The 22,549-nt window shown below is 34.6% G+C and overlaps 1 protein-coding gene across 1 annotated transcript in view; it reads left to right on the forward strand.

The window, feature by feature from the left end:
- The window catches only part of USP6NL (USP6 N-terminal like), a 200,060-nt gene that overhangs the window by 166,163 nt on the left and 11,348 nt on the right, over positions 1-22,549 (forward strand). Inside the window, exons 8-14 of the mRNA XM_044678827.1 lie at positions 1,872-1,981; positions 2,890-2,938; positions 6,354-6,474; positions 6,758-6,852; positions 7,916-7,981; positions 8,065-8,164; positions 12,339-12,491. Coding sequence (XP_044534762.1) covers positions 1,872-1,981; positions 2,890-2,938; positions 6,354-6,474; positions 6,758-6,852; positions 7,916-7,981; positions 8,065-8,164; positions 12,339-12,491 — 694 coding nt within the window. The remainder of the gene's footprint in view (positions 1-1,871; positions 1,982-2,889; positions 2,939-6,353; positions 6,475-6,757; positions 6,853-7,915; positions 7,982-8,064; positions 8,165-12,338; positions 12,492-22,549) is intronic.

A 22,549-nucleotide genomic window follows, 5' to 3' on the forward strand; every position in this document is an offset into this window, starting at 1 on the left:
AGGAATACAGATAATTAGATCTCACTGAGGCCCTTAAAAAGGCAAATTTAAAAATTATAAGTTTTCTTTCTTTCCCTTCTGTATCTTATTTATCTTTTCATGTTTCTCTCGATTTTTGTGGTTGGATATCAAACTTTCCATTTAGCCCTGGTCTTTTCTGTGCAAATACCTGGAATTCTTCAATTTTGTTGAATGCCTATACTTTCCCCTGGAAATATATAGTCAATTTTGATGGGTAGTTGATCCGTGGTTGCAGGCCCAGCTCTCTTGCCTTTCTGAATATCGTATTCCAAGCCTTGCGATCTTTTAGCGTGGAGGCTACCAGATCCTGTGTGATCCTGATTGGTGCTCCTTGATATTTTAATTGTCTCTTTCTGGCTTCTTGTAAGATTTTTTCTTTTGCTTGTAAACTCTTGAATTGGGCAATTATATTCCTGGGTGTTTTCTTATCTGGATCGAATGTCAAGGGTGTTCTGTGGATCTTTTCAATGTCTATATTGCCCTCTTGTTGTAGGACTTCAGGGCAATTTTGCTGAATAATTTCTTTTAGTATGGAATCCAGGTTTCTATTAATTTCTGGTTTTTCTGGAAGACCAATGATTCTCAGGTTGTCTCTTCTAGACCAGTTTTCTTGGTCTGTCACTTTCTCATTGAGATATTTCATGTTTCCTTCTATTTTTTTCAGTCTTTTGACTTTGTTTTATTTGTTCTTGTTGTCTTGAGAGATCATTAGCTTCTAATTGCTCAATTCTAGCCTGTAGGGATTGGTTTTTGGCTATAATCTTCTGGTATTCCTTTTCAATCTGGTCATTTCTGGTGTTCAATTTGCTTATCAGTTCTTTTGGTTTCTGAGCCTCACTTTCCAATTGCAAGATTCTACCTTTTAAACTGTTATTTTCTTGCCAGATCTCTTCCATTTTCCTCAAAATCTCAGTTTTGAACTCTTCCATAGCTTGTGAGGAGTTTTCCTTATTTGAGGAGGGTCTGGATGCTTGTTTGTTCTCCTCCTCTGTTTGCTCGGTTGTCTGGATTTTCTCTGTGTAAAAGTTGTCTAGTGTTAAAGACCTCTTTTTCTCGTTGTAAATCTTTCTCTTTTGAACTTCCTGAGACTGGGTAGCCATCGTTAGCCCAGCAGTTTCTCAGGTTTATCCTCACACTCAGGGTCTGTCCAGGATCTTTTGGCTCCTGAGGTCTGAGTTCTGGTTTTTTCCAAGGTCAAGCCCCCTGGTGGACCCCCTTGCTTGATCCTCTGCCGGAGGTTTCTTTACAAGTCTCAGTGCGCTGCTTCCACAGTTGTATACCCGTCTGCACTGGTTCCCCACTCAGGGTTTCAGAGCCTTAGCTTACGGTTGTGTCTGCCTCCACCCGCGCCTCCAACTGCGCCTGCGCTCTGCTCCCACGCTCTGAGCTCTGCACCCTGTTCCCATGCTCAGAGTTCATGTGCGTTCTTTAGCTTTTTGGGGTCCTAAATCTTGCTGCTCTCAGGAACAGGCCCCGGAGCTGCCAATGGCTCGATGGGTGCCCCAAACTTGCTCTATTTCTTTTTATCTGGCTTCGGTGCTATAGGTGTTGTGTGTGGAGGGGGTGGGGGTGGTGTGGTTGCTCAGCCCGTGATTTAGTGAGAGCTGTTTCACCCCTTTATAGCATGGAAATGCCCCGATTCCACTTACCTTCCACGCTGTGCCCTGTTGTGGGGTTCCTCCGTTCGTCTGGACTTGTTTTTATGTCCCCTTGAGGAGTTTTGTGTGTTTTGGTCAGGAGAGGTTAAGAGCTGCTTCTTACTCTGCCGCCATCTTAACCCGGAACCCTAGAAATGTTTTTAAACTGTGAAGATTTGCATTAAAATTGCACACTTCCCCTTTCTTTTTCAGAAACTAAAACACCGAGCACGAGGTTGTTCACCTGATATCAGACAAATTGATCTTGATGTCAACCGCACATATAGGGACCATATTATGTTTAGAGACAGATATGGTGTTAAGTAAGTAAATCTGAATACTATGTAATATGTTAGATACTAAAAAAAAAAAAAAGACTTATGAAAGTATGGTTTACTTCAAACTCAAGTCCTCAAAGGATCATATATAATATTTCCTATTAGATATTGCTTTTTTAAAATTTTCAACTTTAAGAACATTTAAGACTTTGTCATTTGAAACTGAACATTAGTGTTTGATTTAATATTTTGTACTTGTCATATTAAGTAATAAGAGATTAGTAAAAAATTAATTTTTGATCTGAGAATTCTTTTATAGAAGATAGCCTTTTTAGGATGCAATGATTTTTGAAATGCCTTTTGAGTGCTGTGCTAATTCCATATATCTCTAACTTATCATGGAAATCTAGAGATCTTAGGGCTAAAGAAATTAGACTAAGTATGAAGAAAATTCAGAAACAAGAAAATAAGAATGATTATCTGCATAGGCTCAACCTTAATAATTGCACAATCCTTGTAATTCTCAGATAAATAATTTCTATAAGAGGCAGAATCATATAGAAAAAAATCTCATAATTTGGGATCAGAAGGCTTGGATTCGAATTCTGACTTTGCCAGTTGTAATTCACATGAACAGCAAATCACTTACCTTAACCCAACTGTGCCTCATTTTACTTACCTATAAGATTAGAACAATTATACTTAGATTGTCTATATCCTAGGACTCACTATAAGGATCAAATGACATAATGCATATAAAGTATTTTATAAGCTTTAAATTTTATATAATTGTAGAGTCTAATTTTGTACTTGAATTCACTGTACAACCAAATAGTTTTATCTGATAGGACTATGTAAGAGAGAATCTGCTTCATAACAAATTGTTTGTTTTAAAAATTAAAACAAATTGAATAACTAAAATGTGTTTCATATAACTATTCTTTTACCTTTAGGCAACAATCCTTATTCCATGTTCTAGCTGCATATTCTATTTATAATACGGTAAGTTGTTCATTTTGTACATACTGTTTGATCTTTTTTTCCCTTACCATGATTTATGAGAATTAAGATTAAAAGTTTCCCAAATAAATCTGATCCTTAAAATCATATTCAGATTTCTCTTGTCTCTCTCTTACTAGGTTGCAATTTTAATTCAGACCATACTATTTGGTCATAATATCATTTGTACACTTCATTTTGTAGTTCATATAGTCCAAGTTAATCTCTAAATTTAACTTTATTTCCTTTAGAAAAGAAATCTTTCTCATTTCTTAAAAGAGTTTCAAATTGTTGGTTGAAGATGAACTCTGAGAGAATAGACTAAGAATAAGAATGAGAATTGTCATTTTCTAGTATATACATTCATATCTTGGTATTAGAATGAATTTTATTTAGAAAATAAATTATATAGTTCGGGGATTTACTACAGAAATTTTCAAAGAATCATCTTTAAAGAACAGTGAGTGTCCCATCTAAATATCATTCAATTGTTATTCCTGACTAGTATATCAGTGAATTATGGTAAGAAGACAAAAATCCAACATAGATTATTATGTGGACTAATTTTTCCATTCCATAAACTACATTCTCAACCTTAATCTACAAAATATATTAGGTTGTGGCAAGTGTGATCAGGTGAAAAAATGTGAATTGATCAGGAAAAATCTGTTTCCCTTCTGAAAACTGTAATTCAGAGGTATGTGTCCTTTTAATTTATGGTCAGTAATTTCAGTTTTGGAAGATGATACACTGAGCAAATTGAGTGTCAGAAGGTGAAATTTTAATTTAAAAAAAATTTTAATTTTAATTTAGATTTTCTACAGTTTGCTCATGGTCCCATTTCAGCCTTTTAGGAAACTCACAGTTTACTCCCATTCCGTTCACTTTAGTCCATTCAGAAGAGAAAATTGGTTCTAATTTTAACATGCATATTCTTCAAGCTTTCTGTCTTGAATGTACCATTGATAAATCAAATGGGATTTCAGGTCTGAGAAAAATTAAAAAAAACATAAACCAGTGTACACATTTAGTTCTAAAAGAGAATTTTTGCTTTAATATTTTGATACAGCTCATCTTTTGAGGCAAGTCCATATTATTTCTTACTATTTTTAAGTATTGAGTTTGTTAAATATGTGAATTTGCTCTTTATTCTTTAGACTTGATTCCCCTTTTAATTTTTGCTTACCTCTTACTTTTTATAGAAGAGTTGTTTTTAAGAGAACTATTTTGGTTTTCTGATTTTTAATTTCAGCTTTATTTAGTGGAATCCAATAGGAAATGTCCTAGAGTAAGAAGTTACAAGTTCTTTTCCTGTATCTGCCACTCTATAGCATTAGGAAATTTCACTTATTCTCTCTGGTCCAAAGTTTGCTCATTTGCAAAAAATGAGGATAAACTATCATTTATTCATGTCTCCTCAAACCCTGTGATCCTGTGGTTTTGTTTAGACTTCATGTAGTACCTGCCTTAAATGTTACTAATTTTGAAAGAGTTAGTGTGTTTACCTTAGCATCCCATATATTCATGGATCTGGGTATAGTAGTATTTGATATTGCCCACACATCATTTTGCAGACATGGAACCTGTCTGTCTTCTTAACTCCAGAACAAGGGACTATGAAATGTTGTCATTTCAGTCACAACTGTTTTAAAAGAAATACTAGGACTGTGTGGTACAGTAAAAAAAGAGCACTTTACTTGGAATCACAGGACCTGAGTTCAAATCAGCTCTGCTACTTACTATTACCATGTATAATAATAATAATAACAATAACAATAATAACAATAACAACAAAAACAAAAACTCTGTTATATATCATTTTATGACTTGTAGAATGTATATTATCTCATTTGAACCTCACAACAGTCTAAAGTAGATGTTGCTAGTTTTCATAAGTCATTTAGACTCTCTAGTATTCAGTTGCTTCATCCATAAGATGACAGTGTGAATTAGATGACCTCTATCATCCCTTTCATCCCTAGGTTTATGATCTTATAACTTGGGAAAAGTGTTCCACATAAAGAATAGCTCTACCTAAAAAGTTAATTAGAGAGGACTTTCAGTGATTTTTTTCACTCATCAAAATAGCTTTATAAATAAAAGTGAAAAATCCATGAGACCTTTCCTTTTGGACTTTTGTAAATTCTCCTTGGTCAGATTTTCCTTGACCTTTCATAGCTCTTGAAATTCCCCTTTACCTCTCATGGAAATGCATGTAGACTTTTCCTGTGAAGGAGATTCCAAATGAAATAATCCTCTTACTCTTCCCCACACATACTTTTTACTTTTGACTTTTCTTTGTCTAGCATGGAACTGGAATAGTCTTTAAAATGGGACAGTAGGATACTCTTCGAATTTTTATCACTAAATGGGTGACTTCATGATTGATGTAAAAATAATAGGGGAATGTTCTCTGTGCACAGTATGGAGATTTGTTGATTGACAATTTAAGGGAATTAGAAAATAGGATAAATTTTAATGCTGTGGAGTAATGATTTGTCAGAAATTTCAAACATCATGAAACATTTATTAAAAGAGAAAAAATGAGACCTGTGTCGAACAGATAGTAGAAAAACCAAAGCTATATCTAGAGAGCAACACAGTGGGACATGGTTGTTGTTCAACATGGTTGTTGAATAGGAGTGACATAGCATGATATAGTGGAAAGGGCACCAAATTCATGTTCAAAGAACTTGGGCTTGAATTTCTGGGCCACCAAATACCAGTCGTGTGACTGAGGAAGTCACTTTACTCTTTGGCTTCAGTTTACTTATCTATAAATTGGAGAGGGTTTGTTTGGATCCTCTGTTAGGAGCACCAAGAGGGCAAAGTATTAGAGCATTAGACTTGGAGTCAGGAAGACCTGAGTTAAAATCCAGCAATGTAACCTTAATCTTGTATAAAAACCAGCTATGTACCACGTAACCTCATTTTCCTCATTTTCCTCATCTGCAAAGTAAACTTGAGAAGGAAATGGCAAACCACTCCAGTGTCATTGCCAAGAAAACCCCAAATGATGTCACAAAGAGTCAGACATGACTAAAAATGAATAAATAACAACAGAATGAGAGGATTGGACTACATGATCTCCAAAGTCCATTCCTTCTATAATTCCTTTGACTTATAAACTTAGGCATATATAGGACTGTACATTTTATACATATTCACAGTATTGGAGTTGTTTCCAAGCGTCATTTGGGTAAGATATTACTTATATTAGTATATATATCAGTACATGGTGATACAGCTGAAATAAAGGAGGGTGTCAAATAGCTTACAAGCATATCTAGTTTAGCATTTTATGTTCTAAAGATTTTGGACATATGAAAATAGGCATTTTCTGTTAATGTGATATACTTTGGTAAGAAATCCTTCAGATTTTTTTATGTTACCTTGTTTTTATTCACTTAACCTTCAGGAAGTTGGATACTGTCAGGGAATGAGCCAGATCACTGCTTTGCTACTTATGTATATGAATGAAGAAGATGCTTTCTGGGCCCTGGTGAAGCTACTTTCAGGCCCTAAGTATGCCATGCATGGTAAGAAAAACTGGCATTTTGCAATTAAATAAAAAGATGCTAAAAATCTAAAAATGAAGATTCTTGATTGGTATATACTGTATAAAATACATATATCTACATATCTTTCCAAACAGATAATGAACAGTAACACTACAATTAAAATTTCATTACCATCATTTGTATACTTTCTTTTCTAGAAAGGGAGAAAATTTCTATGCTACTGGTTTTCATTATATACTGTATTTAACAACTGATCTTTTCCTTCCTTATAATAAAATAACTTTCTTTTGCTATGTCATAGGCTTTTTTGTACAGGGTTTTCCAAAGCTTCTGAGGTTTCAAGAACACCATGAAAAAATATTGAAGAAATTTCTATCTAAACTTAAGCAACATTTGGTAGGTAAAAGTAGTCAAACAGCTTGTGATTCATTTAAGCAAGCAGTTTAAAATTCACAATTATTGCGTCTTGATGGATTTTAAAACTTCTGTTTTGATATGCTGGGATAATCTAACCAGTAATAAATGAGATTTGTTGTACTTTGTACTTGAAAGGAAGATATTTCTTGTTTAACTTGAAAAATACAAATGTCATATATCCAAAGAGTATGTGATCACAGACACACAGACAGACAGACAGACAGACACACACACACACACACACACACACACACGCACGCACGCACGCACGCACACACACCCCTCATTAGATTTGCAAGTATTTAGGGAGCCCAAACATTTATTAAGTATTGGTCAGCCTAGATCTCTTAATAACCTATATGGGATTAAGATGAAGACAACACAAATATAGTATTTTTAAAAAACTCTTATCTTCCAACTTAGAATCAATACTGTTTTTGGTTCCAAAGAGGGTTAAGTGACTTGCTTTGGGTCATATGGCTAGGAAGTTTCTGAAGTCAAATTTCAGTCAAAAGAGACTGAAGTCAAAGAGACAGGTCTTCCTGTCTCTAGACTTAGCTCTCAACCACTGAGCCACCTAGCTGCTCCTATTACAGTATTTTAACAAGAAAAGTTTTTCAAGCTGGAAGGACTTTAGAGGCTATCTAGTCCAACATTCATTTTATATATAGGGGAAATGAAGAATCTTCAAGTTATATGAGTAGTAACAGTCAGAATTTGAATTTCTGCCTACTTTTTCACTGGACAATTTGGAGGCAGGAAAAAAAACAGAATAAGGAAAAAATAGAAGTAAAACATGAAGAAAGGTTTTAAAGAGATAGCAGAAGGCTTAGCTTAGCATAGACTTCTTATTTATTTTCTTTACTCTAACAGATATGTGGAGTATTCTAGCTTATAATGCTTTGTTTTTATAGTTTGATTCCCACCTGCTATAAATGAGATCAAATAGAATCCTCTATGTAAAGTGCTTTGTAAAGTTTAAAGATCTTTATAGATGCCAGTTCTCATTATCATCTTAAGCCATGTTTTTTTTTTTTTTCAGGATTCTCAAGAAATCTACACAAGCTTTTATACAATGAAGTGGTTCTTTCAATGTTTTCTTGATCGAGTAAGTATTTTTTTTTACTGAACTTGAATATGAAATTATAAAATGAAATAAAATTATTAACTTTAGAAAAATTTTTGTTGCAGACTCCCTTTACACTAAACCTCAGGATATGGGATATTTACATATTTGAAGGAGAACGAGTTCTCACTGCCATGTCTTACACAATCCTGAAGCTACATAGAAGTAAGAAAAAAAATTTATTACAAATACCCCATAGAAGTTGATATTGTCTTTAAAAATCTCAAATTCCTTATTTCTCATCTATTTGAACTTTTGACCTATTTTGTGTTTTCTTTGGGATTATTTCATGAAGCCATTATCATATAGACTATAATTCTGATGTTAAAGTCATACCATTTTAGTGGGTTTTGACCATTTTCTCAAATTCCCTTTTAACATTCAGCATATTTTTTGACTTGCCTCCACTTAATAACAGGTGATATCCCAAGTGTGTGTATATCATAGCTGCAGGTAACTGAAACATGACACTGATGTCACCTTGTTTTCTAGACTCTTTTTTCTGCTTTCTAGACTTCTTGAGCTTGGGTTAGCTTGCTCATTTACCTGTGTCTACTTCAGCAGATTGGTTGGGTCCTAGGAACAGTGGAAACACCACTACTCCCTCTCAGGGTCCTAAGAGTAACCCTGATGGATAGGGAATAAACTCCTTCTACTCATCACTATAGCTTCTTTGCCTGTGCAATGTGTTTCTCATTTCCACAAAGCAGTTCTAGTTACAACTCTTAAGACAGAAGGGCAAAGGCTAAGCAAATAGGCTTAAGTGACTTGCCCAGGATTACCTAGCTAGGAAGTGTCTGAGGCTAGATTTGAACCCAGGTCCTCCTGACTCCAGGCCTGGGGCTCTATCTACTGTGCTATCTCATTGCCTCAATAACATTTACTTTTAAACATAAGATACTTAACTAAATGAAAATGTAACAATAAGAATAGTTATAATTTAACATTTATTTAATAGGAATAATCAAAACATTACATTTTCCCTGTAGAACTAAGCCACATCTGTACTAGGCTATAAAATGCTATGTTCTCTAATAGTAATGTTTTTAATTATCTTGATATTTTAGTAAGACATTGCTTATTTTTCCCCTCTTCTGAAGTTCACTACCATGAATAGGAGAAGCAATTAAGGCCAAGGAATCTAGAACTTAGACCTGAAAAATCTGAAAGGAATGATTTTCTGTTCCTTGCTCCAAAAAAAAGAATAATAAAAACCCAGTGGAATTGTGTGTTGGCTTCGGGGGATCGGGGGTGGGGTGGGGGAACGGGGTTGAAGGAGAGGGAAAGAACATGAAACATGTAACTATGGGGAAATATTCAAAATAAAAATTTTTTAAAAGAAAAAAAAAGAATCATAGGCAAGGGTGTGCTGGTCTTGGCTTCTGCCGAGCTGATTGTTAAATTTTCAGTGAGCATTATATTTTAGAAATTGGCAAATGCTACAGACATAGGCTTGATTTATTGTTTTGTTGATAAGTAGATATTTTAGAAAGTAACAAAGAAAATGGTAATAATGTAAAACGTGTGTTGTACATATGGTTTCCTGGAGAGTCTTTTGTTCAAGATTCATCAGTATTCCTGGTCATAGGCCAAGTTCTAACTTTTTAAAAATTTTAGGTGTCATGCAAATGTTACAAAAAGGTTTTAAAAATATTTGGTAGAAAGCTTCAAAATAGGGTTTTTACTCCCCCAAATTATGAATGAATGAGAAAGTATTTGTTAAACACTTTACTATATATGTCAAGCACTCTGCTAAGATACAAATAGAAAATTCCAGAAATTCCTCTTTCGAGGTAGATAGGGCAGATACAAACTTACAAAACATGTAAGATATAAAATAAAGTTCAGCTGAAGGGTATATAGAAAGGCTTGGAAGCCTTAGGGATTTGATGGTTCCAGTGCATGGCATGTCTCAGAGGAGGTGACAGTGACAAGAGACCATAAAGCCATAAAGATGGGACAGTTGGTAAGACCTAGAAGACAGTAGCAGGCCTGGCGATCCTGTGTCATTTCATTCAAAGAAGAGAATTGCTAACTCATCTGAGCTGTACAAGGAATCGGGCAGCTTAGGTGAAGTGAGGAGGCAGAAAGGAAGAGCATCCCCTGAGGTGGCAGCTCTTCCCACCCATCTGGATCAGTTCTGGGAGGGCCTGGTGTCAAAGGAGAGAACAGCAATGTGGCATTTTTCATTGAAAAATGATTTTTTGAGCCTAGAAGAGAATGTACAGTTTCTGTTAAAAATTAGGACTCTTACCCATCTTTTAAATCTGAAATCAGGTCCCTATTCCACTGAGGAAACTTTCCCTACATATACTATTTGTAGTTTGTACCATATAATTTAGCAACGAGTACATACTCATATTATTTGCTAGTGAATTATTTCACTACTTCTTGGACTTCTGTAAAAAATTGAAGAGATATACAGGCTGTCCTAGAAGTCTTAGTGCAGTTTTAAATTTTAGTGGCTTCAAAGAGGTAATTTTCTATTCCTTTCTCCAAGAAAAGGATCATAGGGAGGGGTATGCTGGACTCAATTCCTCCTAAGCTGCTTGTTAAATTTTCAGAAGCTTCACTTTTTGAGAACTGATAAATGCTAAAACTTTTATTAGTTTAGAACTGCACTACGACTTTTGGGACAGCCTGTTTACTTGTCTCCCACTTCATTTGCAGCTGTATCCATCTCTGTCCATGTCTGTGTCAGCATCTGCATTTATATCTACATAAAGACATTAATGTTTATAGCTATGCCTATAAATGCCCATTTCATTCCTTCTCCAAATTTCCCTTTGTTAGCTGGCCAAAACACAGAGAAGACATTTAATTTGTTATTAGTTTTATATTATAGTCCCTGTCCCAATTTAAATAGTGAATGAACTTTTACACACCAAAAATAAGACCTACTGCTTTTTTAATGCCTTTGATTCCTTTCCCCTCCTTGATAGATATGAATCAATAAAGCATTTATTGAATGTTTACTATATGTAAAACACTATACTTAATGAAGGGAATACAGATAGATAAAGAAAACAGTCCTTGCTCTCAAGAAGCTCATGTTCTAATGGGGGAGATAACATATGGAAGGTTTCAGCTGCAAATTAGATGGAACAGTGCTATGATACTTAGTGTTCAGTGTCATTTCCTTGGATGAAATCATATCAATTTCTGACATTGAACCATTTGACAGAACCAAAGATTTTGTTGTTAATACTTTTCTTTTTCTGGGTCTTCAGTAGCTGTGGTTGTAGTACCTGCAAGAATAGTTGGGATTAGCTCTCAGCACAGTGACTGCAGGTTCTGGAGTGGAAGCATATCCATCCCCAAATCCTGAGGTGTCTACATCAGTGTCTGAGGGAATAATGTTTGAGCTGTCTGGGGGTGTGCTGCCTCCAGACTCTTCACCAAGGGTTCCCTGCTACTTCAGCTAGACTGATGTCCTGCCCTCCATGGGGCAGTTGGTTGACAAGGTGGTGGGGACGACTGGCACCTTCTCAGCAGAACGACTGCTTTTCCAAATGATGGCTGTAAGGGCTGATCTGGAACTGGTACTAGTTGTTTTGGGGTGTTGTCCCTCCTGGTACACCTGTGCCTTTCTGCCTGTTGGTGAAATCTAGTCCTTGATGGTGGTGGTGAGCAAATTGGGTCCTCTCTCCATGGTGATTTCTCCCCTCAATAATGATTATAGGGACTACACTGATAGAAGGATCCTTATACTCCTTCAGATATTGGAAACTACCATATCACAAAATTCGTTTAGTGTAATGGCCATTACACATTACAAATTGAAGCACGTGTCACCTTTAGGAGGTAGTGAAGGACACTCCCCCCCCCCCCAACCAGTTCCTTTCCTGGGATAGCTTTCTATAGTGTCATCAAAACCTTAAGCTTCTTACCCAGTTCTCTCAACCAGATGTGATACTGAGTGACTTTAAAGCGTTTAAAATCAATATTAATGCCTTTCTATCATTGGGAAATTAGAGGTGTCTGCTAGGGAAGACACATGGAACCTCTTTCACTCTGGGTGACTTTTCTGTTGTCTTTTCTGTTTTTCCAATAAATATTTTTTGAGTGTTACTGGCACTCTTTGCAGAAGGATTCATTTTGGGAGCCTAGAACTTCTTGAAATAAGGAGATATTTGGCAGTATACCCCCTCTCCTCAGTTTCAAATATTTTTAAAATCTTTAGCTGTTTTACTCATTGTTTCTGTGTCATGTTGTTTTGATGATAGCTATGGTGAAATCCTTAAACTTCTAGTTTATTTTATTCAACCACCATATAACTGAATGTATCTGGAACTTGTTACCATTGACCATGTGTTTCTTTTCTCCCACTTCTTGTTAGAGCATCTAATGAAACTGTCTATGGAAGAGCTTGTGGAATTTCTTCAGGAAACACTAGCCAAGGACTTTTTCTTTGAGGATGACTTTGTGATAGAACAACTTCAGAATTCTATGTTAGAACTGAAACGGGCCAAGTTAGATCTCCCTGAACCTGGTAAGAAATGTTATCTTAAGACTCTTGCATTCTAAAATTATAAAGACTGAAATACTCGGTCAGGCAATTGCTGACCATTTTTGGAAGTGTAATCATTATATTTTGGTTAGCATTGATATGAATGAGCTCTTATTAGAGGATGCTGTTCCTATTTATACTAACATAAAAGAAAAAGCTTTAGTTCTAAGTAAATGCATCAGATCTTCCTCTACAAATCTAGTAATGATAAGTGAGTCTTGTTTCAAGAAGTGCTTCTCTTTACCCTGAAGTGTAGATAAGATGCTCATGGATTTTGGAGGATTTAAGAAACAAAGAAAAACATAACAGGCTATATCCAAATTGAAAATATGATGCAAGACACATATTCTCAGGGGCAGCAAGGTAGCCCAGTAGTTGTAGCATAAGAGCTATAGTTAGGAGGACCAGATTCCAAATCCTGCCACAGACACATACTGGCTGTGTGACCCTGGGCAAGTCACTTAATCTCTATCTGCTTCAGTTTTCTCAGCCTTTGAATGGGGATAATAATAGTACATTCTTCTCCGGATTATTGTGAGGATCAAATGAGATATTTGTAAAGTGATCAACACCCTAACTGGAAGATAATAGGCACTTAATAAATGCTTATTTCCTTACCTTTTCCTAAAATCATAAATTATTGTAGGAAGGGACCTTAGAGATCATCCTTTTATAGATGAGGAAACCAAAGCCCAGAGAGGTTGTTACTTGTTCCAGGACAACACAGGATGTAGGAGAGCCAGAATTTGAAGCTAGGATCTCTCATTCTAAATACAGCATTCTTTCCAGTGTACCACACTTTCAATATTCTCTTCCCTGAATAAAAATCACTTCTCCATCTTTGTAACTTTTTAAGGGAGAAGAGAGAAAAAGGGGGAAGAAAAAAAGAGCCAAGATTATTTGGAGCTAGGGTTGTGATTGATCTACAGTGTCTCCTTAATGGGATACTATGGAGCAGGCTTTTATAGGGGTTGAAATAAATTAATTGAAAAATGATTGCTAGAAGAGAGAGCAGAAATAATAAGGGATTAGAAGCAATGGAGAAAATATAGCTAGCCACCTATAGGTAATATGTTTTTTCATATGGGTAGATTAAAGACTATTTTTATGACTAATTAATGGTCTTCTAATATGTATTTTCAGTTTGCTAGTACAGGGGCAAGAAGAACTGAGTGCCACAGTAATAAATGCAAATGGGAGTCTTTGTCAGAGTCATCATCACTAGGTAGTGAGGATTTTCCTCTTGCCCATTGTGACAGCCCTAATACTAAAAGTTTTTCTTACTATATAGCACATTTCTGTGTTCATGTTCTCTCTCTCTCTCTTTCTCTCTCTCTCTCTCTCTCTCTCTCTCTCATCTCTCATCTCTCATCTCTCATCTCTCATCTCTCATCTCTCATGTCTCTCTTGACTTTGTCCCCATGTCTCCCTACCAACCTCCCTTCTTTGGTGTGCTAGGGCATTCCTTCTACCAGTGCAAATCAGCAAGTACACCTAAACTTGGAGAATTGCCTGGGACAGTGAGAGGTTAAATGATAGATCGTATAGGCTGGTTCTTGTCAGAAGTGGAATTCAAACCTAGGTCTTCCTAACTGTGTGACCAGCTCTCCATCCACTATGTAACATCTCTTCTCATTCTTTTATTTTTGTTTTTTGAGTTACCATTTGTTTTTATTTTTTAAAACATAATATCACATGTAACATAACAATAATACATGTGATTTGTTACATATAAATAAGTTATAATAAATATACTTACCCAAGAGAAAAAATTCTCACATTAGCTATGTCCAAAAACCTGTATCTCATTATTTTATTTTTCTCCTCCCTCTCCCCTTCCCAGGAAGGCAGGTAATATGATATAGATTGTACATATATTATCATACAATTATATTTTCTCATTCTCTTTTTAAAGAGAGAATATTTTCCTGAAAACAGCATAGGATATTCACATTCCAATTAAAATGTTTCTCTTATATTGCCCTACTATTAGGCATTTTATAATATGGTAGTTTAACATCTTACTTTAAATTGAGTAATATATAATCTCTGTCATTTGTATTAATGTAAGGAGAAGCTTTATAATTCCTTTTTGTGTGTGTTTTCATTATTTCAAAAGGGTGGTTTTTCATTATTTGTCCCTACCTTCAACAGTAGTTGAAATTAATATAGCTTTATTCTGCCAGTATGCTCAGCATCATTAGTGTCAGAATAGCAATAAGAACACTATTTCATTTAATGAAAGAATATGGACCAACTGGGGACTTCTAAGGAAAAATGAATGATGGAGAATTTAAATGAAGCTTTCACAGAACAGGTGGGCTTTTCAGGAACAATTTGTTGCTGAAGGAAAGTGCTTAATGAAATTTAGTTGAAAGAATTGGAGACTTAAAGAGTAAATATGGTAGAGTGTACAGAGTTTTGGGCTTTTGAAGCACAAAACTTAAAAGAGAATTGTATCTGTAATATTCAGTAGAATGACAGTAATGGAATAGCATTGGGGTCATTATCATAAATAGTGGTTTCCTTAGAATGCAATAACTTAGCCATTTTAATTTATGTAGTAAATTGTGGTTTTTAAAAATTAGACTTAAAATTTTATATTCTTTATTACCTCCTCTGAAAAAAATCTAAGGAAAAGTGATTTAAATTTCTCTAGTTTTAATGTCAAATGTATTATTTTAACTATCCAATTTGCCCTTCACACTAGGTAATCTATTAAATAGTCTATGGGCTTCCTCTATTCTAGACCAAAATTTACTACTTCAATCCATTTTTTTTTTGCATTTGACATTTTAAATTAAAATCTTTCAACCTCATTTGCTTTAGGTTTTTTCCTAGTATATTTTTCTTAATTTTTTTTTTACAAAATTCAATCCAATAAACATTTCATATAATCATAAGATTTAAGAGTCAGAATGGATTTTATTATCTATTTAGTTTCAAACCTTATTGAAATAAACGCATATTCATTATAGTACAGCCTCTGCCTGAAGATTTCCAATGAGTTGGAACTCATTACTTTCCTAGGCAGCCCATTCTTCTCTCTGCTGATAATACATGCCTGTGGATTTGTTTGTACTTTTGAAAGTGCACTTTCTGCTTTTGTAATTTATAAATTGTAAACAGTTTTTTTAGCTTTAATAAGTTTGGTGCTAACATTGGCCGTTGTACTTACTTTTAGTGGTGTCTTTATTTATATTGTGGTAGTGTGTATGCTCTTCTTTTGACTCTGCTTTCTTCATTACTTTATACAAGTCTTGTTTCTCTGAATTCTTTCTTCATTGTTTCTTGTGGAAATTTACAAAATTCTGCCTTAAACACTACTATTTTTCTAGAAAGTACTTAGAAATGAGAAGTTTATGATTTCATTATGCCTCTAATTGTGTCATAGTCTAAAGTTAGCCGCTTTAAAAAGCTATTAGGAAAATCATTAAAGTCTTATTTGTAGTTCTATTAAGACCCTTTGTGTTCTTGAGAACTATCTTCTCATAAAAATATTAATTGAAGCTAGACCTTACTGAAGAAGTTCCACATATATAGCATCCATAGGTGTGAAATGAAAGCTGAGACAGAGACAGAGACAGAGAGAGAGCGAGCACGAGCACATTTATTACATGGTTATTATGTCACTCCATACTAAATGATGAGGATACATATATAAACAAATAAGCTAGTTGTAAACATCCTCATGGGAGAAGATAGTATATAAAAGGAAGCTTCCGGGTAGAATGAGGAAGTATACGAGGGGAGGGAACAATTCAACTGTCAAGGAAGTAGAGAAGTCCAGAAAGTAAGGCAAGTGAACAGTCCCGGCTGGGAACTGCCATGAATGAGGGTTAGCGCTAGTGAGTCACAGGGTAGTATGCTGTTCTTTATGTGTGTGTGTGTGTGTGTATGTGTGTATATATATATATATATATATATATATATATACATGTATTTGCATAAAAACTTGTTACATAATTACACATACTCTATGCATATAATTTTGCTCTTAAAAAGTTACTATTTAAATCATAGCCAATTGGTGGAGACCCCAAAGTATTCATCATTTTAGTTATACTGTTATGTAGATGGGCTTTTAATTAGACTGAAAATTTAACTTGGAAAAACACAGTAAAAGTTCTTCACTTTACTTCCTCCTATATTCCCAGCATTGGGTTTTCTCTTCATTGCAGTTCCTTGCTGCAGAATAAGCACTTAACATATTGTTGACTGGTTCTTTAATAGGTTATTCATAAATCGTTAGCATGTTGGTTTTCAGAAATTATTTTAGCATTACAAGTCACTATTGTACACACTTGCTTCTAATCTCTTTGTTAAATTATAATAGCCATTCCTACCCCCACCCCCCTTTTTGGTCAGTGTTGAGGGGCTGCCATATCTCATTTTAACTTATATAATTGGAATTGTGGCTTGGCATATTCCTTTTTTTAATCCCTTTGTAATTTGAAGATTATAGTAAGCACTTAAATGTTCATGTTGTGAGCAGAATAATAATTTATTTAAGATCTACAGAATATATCTAAGACTATTAAGTAATAGTCTAAGAGAAGTAGACTAAAACAGTTATGGCATCACTACTATTTTTCTTTTAAGTTTAATCTGCTGTAGAAAGAATATTTATAAACTCCACATTTGAGAAAATTAAAATAGCTCTTATTTTTACTAAGGAATCTATAGAGTTGATATAAAAAGCAGAATGGAATATGTTTCTGGTCGTCCTCATTGTATTACGTACTGCAACACTGTTTTAATTTTATATTCTACTAGCACATTTTACAGGAAAAAAAGACACTTTAATATTTCAAATATTGATTTGAGGTCACAGTATTATGATGATATTTTTAAAACTTACTTTGACTAAAAAAGTATAGTATTCAATCAGGAACTCATTTGTAAAGAAAGAAGGATAAAGCTCCTACCAAGGTGCCATTTTTCTAGAACAATTTTTCTGACAATGGTTCTTTTCACTTCTCACTTAAAACTGTTAGAACAGGCAGGGTACGTACATTCTAGTGCTGAAATTAAAAAGTAGACTGTTGTTCACAAGAGAGCACTTAGAGCACTTTACCCTAATTATATGTCTGTTGTTCAATGTAAGAAGCTGTTAATGCCTACTGAGGCAATTATTCTGAGAATCTTGCAATTGAACTGAGTTTCCACTGGGTGGAGACAGAGACTTGAGCAAGATCAGGAAAAGACAAAATCTATATCTTCCTACCTCCTTCCCTCCTTACTTCCTTCCCTCCTTCCTTCCTTCCCTCCTTCCCTCCTTCCCTTCCCTTCCTTCCTTCCTTCCTTCCTTCCTTCCTTCCTTCTTTCCTTCCTCCCTTCCTTCCTCCCTTCCTTCCTCCCTTCCTTCCTCCCTTCATCTTTTTCCTTTCCATTCTTTTTTCTAAGGATTATCTGGATATTCTGATTTTATATCAGTTGTTTTCATAGACCACACAATTAACATTTTTTAAAAATTTGACAAGTTTTTTGTTTGTTTTCTTTTTAATCAGAATACTCTTAATGTATAACTTGGATGTCCAGCTTTGATAGAAATGCTCATCAATTTTATGTGATGGGGAAGAAAACCATCATTGTCAAACTTACCAAAGAGCTCAGCAGTATCTCTTCCCAACATTCTGATTCTTTTAAAAGTAGGGCATTAACTTTATTTTAACACTTATTTGCTGCTAATAAAAGGGTATAATTTTTAGACTTAAGATGGCAGCAATAAGCTTGAATAATAGCTGGAAAAATTAATCCTGCTACTCTTAACAAAAAAAAAAATGAATATTTTGCTCTTTAATAGCCATCTAACATTAGCAGCATTTATGCTTGAATCCTTTAACTGTACTTAAGCAATTCTTCTGCCACACACATGTTTCTAAATGTTTTCTCATTCTAATGAGAGCAAGGGATCATGGTGCAAACATGATAAGTTCAGGTGTGAAGATATATTGTTCTTAAGTAGATTATGATGGACCTCAGAGGGGTTGGGTCAGGATATTTTATACTTTGTTTTGTTTTCTTGAAAAATTAGAGAATGTTTATTTGCATACATAAAATACCATTGATGACTGCCCTTTGAATTGATTTCCCTTTCTGTATATGTTGGCTTCCTTTTTTTATGTTAAAGTGATGATAAACCCTTCAAAATGTTCTTATAAGTTTCTTAACTTATAAGAGTCTCTTGTAGTCTTTTCTTTGATTGGCTCACAAAATTCTTGAATATTCTTTGTTATTTGTATTTCGTTGTGAGTTTGAGTAATACTTATTAATATGCACGGTTACATTTGCAAATTGCTCTTCTTGTTTCATTTAATGTGCCTGGAGGAAATATTTTCTTTGCTAGGACTTGACTAAGCTAAGAAAATTCTTTATTCCTATATTGCTTCTTAAATTTAATTGAAATAAAAATGTTATTTACCTAGTTAATATATTTTCCTATCTTTAAAAAAAAGATTTTGTTTTAAGCTACTGAAGGACTAGGGTCATAGATATATCACACGCACACATATTGTGTGTGTGTATATATATATACACATACATTAACATACTGGACATTAATGGCAGTGTTTGAAAAGGATTTTTGTTGAACTTTTGTGGAACCCTCGGGAAACAAATGTCCTTGAATAATGAAGTCAACAACATTTTAAAAAATAATGTAGTATGAGTCTTCATAATTTGTGTAAAGTCAGTAGCTTATGTACCAGAGGGATTTAAGTTTCTCCTTTAGTGATTGATGTTTCTAATAGAATAGAAACTGACACAACTCATTCCTTATTAACCTCCTGAGAGAAATGCTCAGGTCATATGGACTGGAGAGTTATAACCCCGTCTCATTTGGAGAAATGGAAAAAGAGTGGTTAATCATCTCCTTCTCTACTTGATCTGTTTCTATTTTGTACTGTTTTTTTTTTTTCTTCCTGACTCACTCAACTTTCTTCTCTTCTTCCTCTTAACCCTCCCCATTCTCTCTTAAGATGACAATAGCTTATCTCATTTCTAAAGGTGCACTGCCTTCTTCCCGGAGATGATTTCCTTCTTTTCAGTTTTTATATGATTTTAGATATGTTCTAATTCCTTATAATATACAAATTATGACTATCTGGCAGGAAGTGGGGGGAACCTGGACTGGCCAAGAGCACCACTGTTGCGATCTGTCAGTGCTTTTCAGTCAAATACTTACCAAATCATATATTAAGAGTGTAAGAGAGGGCAGCTAGCTGACTGAGTGGATAGAGGACCAGGCCTGGAGATAGTGGGCCTGGGTTCAGATTGGGCTTCAGACATTTCTTAGCTATGTAACCCTGGGCAAGTCACTTAACCCCAGTTGTCTAGTCTTTGCTGCATTTCTGCCTTGGAACTGATGCTTAGTATCAATTCCAAAATAAAAAGTTAAGAGCTTTTAAATAAATAAATAAAAGATTGCAAGGCCAGATCTGTATTTTATTATTAATGATGCTATCATATTGCAACCCTGATATCCTAGATTTTCTCTATGCCTCCATTATTTCTACTTTTAAAATTTTATTTTGTCCTTTTGTATTAAAACCTTCCTGGTTAATTAGAAATATTATTGTTTATAATATTGTCATCAGTTTGAAACTAGTGACTCAATCCTGACCCAATGTTGACCCTTAATATGCCATTTCTAGCCCAAATTTCCACACTTGTTTTAAAGCTTGTATGAGTTCTTTGGAAAGAATGGATCTGGAGATTCCACTTTATACATTTGTCCACTTCATGCTTAATTCACATCAACTCATTCTTATCTCCGTGAATATTTTATTAGGACAAAAAGAGGGCACATCTTCTAGAATTCTGTAATTTGAAGATGATTGCTTGCCTTCCAGTGGAAGTAGACATATTGTCTAGTCCATCTTCTACCTAAATTTTGAATACTGTCTATATAATATCCCTGACCAATGTTCATTCATCTTCTACTTGAAAATAGCAAACTCACTTTTCCCCCAAAACAGTATATTTTATATTTGGATAGCTCTGATGGGTAAGTATAGAGATTTCAAACTGGATGTCTCAGAGAAATCTCTTACTCAACTTGTACAAAAGTGAATTTGTTATTTTTTCTTTCCAAACATCTTTATTTCTGTTAAAAGTATCACCATTCTTTCAGGATCCCCAAAACATAATCAGCATTACACCAGACTCCTTATTCACTCTTCCCCACTTGCCAAGTCTTGTCATATTTATTTTGAAACATCTTTCCCATGCATCCCTTCTCTCCTTAGTTCAGACTCTATCCACTTTTGCCTGAACTATTTCAGTGGGCTCTTGACTGGTCTCTCTGCCTCATGTCTCTCACTGGAGTCTCTTAGGGCATTCTCAAAACTGCTGCCAAATTGTTTTCATGCCTTTGCCTGAGCAATCCTCCATTCTTGGAATGCACTCCTTCCTTATATCTCTTCCTCATAAAATCCCTCTCTTCATCTAACCCAGAGCTCGAGCACCATCTTCTTCATGAAGTCTTTCCTAACTCAATTGTTAGTGCTTCCATTCCAGATTTCTTTGTATAGTTTGTATAAATTTGTGTTTGTTAACTTTATATAGTATGTGTGTTGTATTCTGTTGTCTTTTATCCAAATGTAAACTCCTTGGAACAGAGATTATTACTTTCTTTCTTGGGAGTGAATCATGAATGATGATCTTGCCAAAGAGACACTGAGAGCAACATGGTTCCAAACATAGGAAAGGGGTGATCAGAAGATGGAGGACTGAGAAAATGTCATTGGATTTAGTAGTACAGAAATCATTGTTAGCAATTATGATAAACTACAGATCCTTATATATGGAGGCAAATTGACTTCATCAGTATCATTAATATTTGTGAGACAAGATTCATAATTAGAAAACAGTTGTGTAATACCTTAATCAAAGGGAATAGGATACATAAAACATATAAAGATAAAAATAGACAAAAAGAACAAGGTAAATTATATATTAAGAAGATCTACTCATTAATATATTAAGAACCTGAATAGCGAAGTGTAATGGAAAGCATTTGGAATGTACTTTAGCCCACATAAGCAGAAAGAGGAAATAGATGAGGAGCTTAGAAAATATATCATAAGTTTAGCATCGATGCATTCTATAGTAGTGATGATATGCTTCAAATACACTGACATCTCTGGAATGACTTTTCCTTAATGATGGCTTTATCCTTCAAAAAAGAGAAAACAAAAGGGCATATTGTATTTAAGATCTTATTCTTACCACTAAGTAAATGCTAGACTCTGGAATAAATGGGAGAGAAGTGATAATTAATTCTATCTTTAGAATTTATGTTAGGACAGAAAAACAAAAAAAAAAAAACTAGGAATAATCTTATATGCACAATCAATTTAGGGAAAGCAGATTCCAAAGAGTTCAGAGAAAGTATAGTCAGAATCTCATGTCCTAAATTTCTTCAGAAGTCAGCTCAGGAGAGAAGGAAGTTTTAAAGAATAATGTTCTGAAGACACAAAAGAGACAATTATGAGGTGGAAATAGGGCACTTTTATTTTATTTATTTAGTTTATTAATTAAGAGAATTTTTCCATGGTTACATGATTCATGTTCTTTACCTCCCCTCCAACCACCCCCTTTCTATAGCCAGCATGTAATTCCACAGGGTTTTACATGTGTCATTGATCAAGACCTATTTCTATATTATTGATATTTGCACTAGGGGGATCATTTAGAGACTACATCCCCGATCATATCCCAATCAATGAAATAGGGCACTTTTAAAAAGAAATCACAATGGTTGCACAGGGAGCTTATGCATTACCATCTTAGATTTTTAAAACACAACAAAGAAGATGTAAGCAATTAATGGAAGATAAATACGAAAGTGTGTCAGATACCTGGAAGAGAAGACTTAGGAATGCTAAAGCTCAAAATGAGTTGAGGCTGCTGTCAGCTGAAAGTTAAGGGGGAAAAATGGTTGATTTGGGTTTTTTAAATTATATTGGGGAAAATAGAAGAATTAAAAAAGATATTGGACCACTGCTTATAAAGAAGAGAACAATGATAACTATTGA

The sequence above is a fragment of the Gracilinanus agilis genome, chromosome 5 (genome assembly GCF_016433145.1).
Source record: "Gracilinanus agilis isolate LMUSP501 chromosome 5, AgileGrace, whole genome shotgun sequence".
Taxonomy (NCBI): Eukaryota; Metazoa; Chordata; class Mammalia; order Didelphimorphia; family Didelphidae; genus Gracilinanus; species Gracilinanus agilis.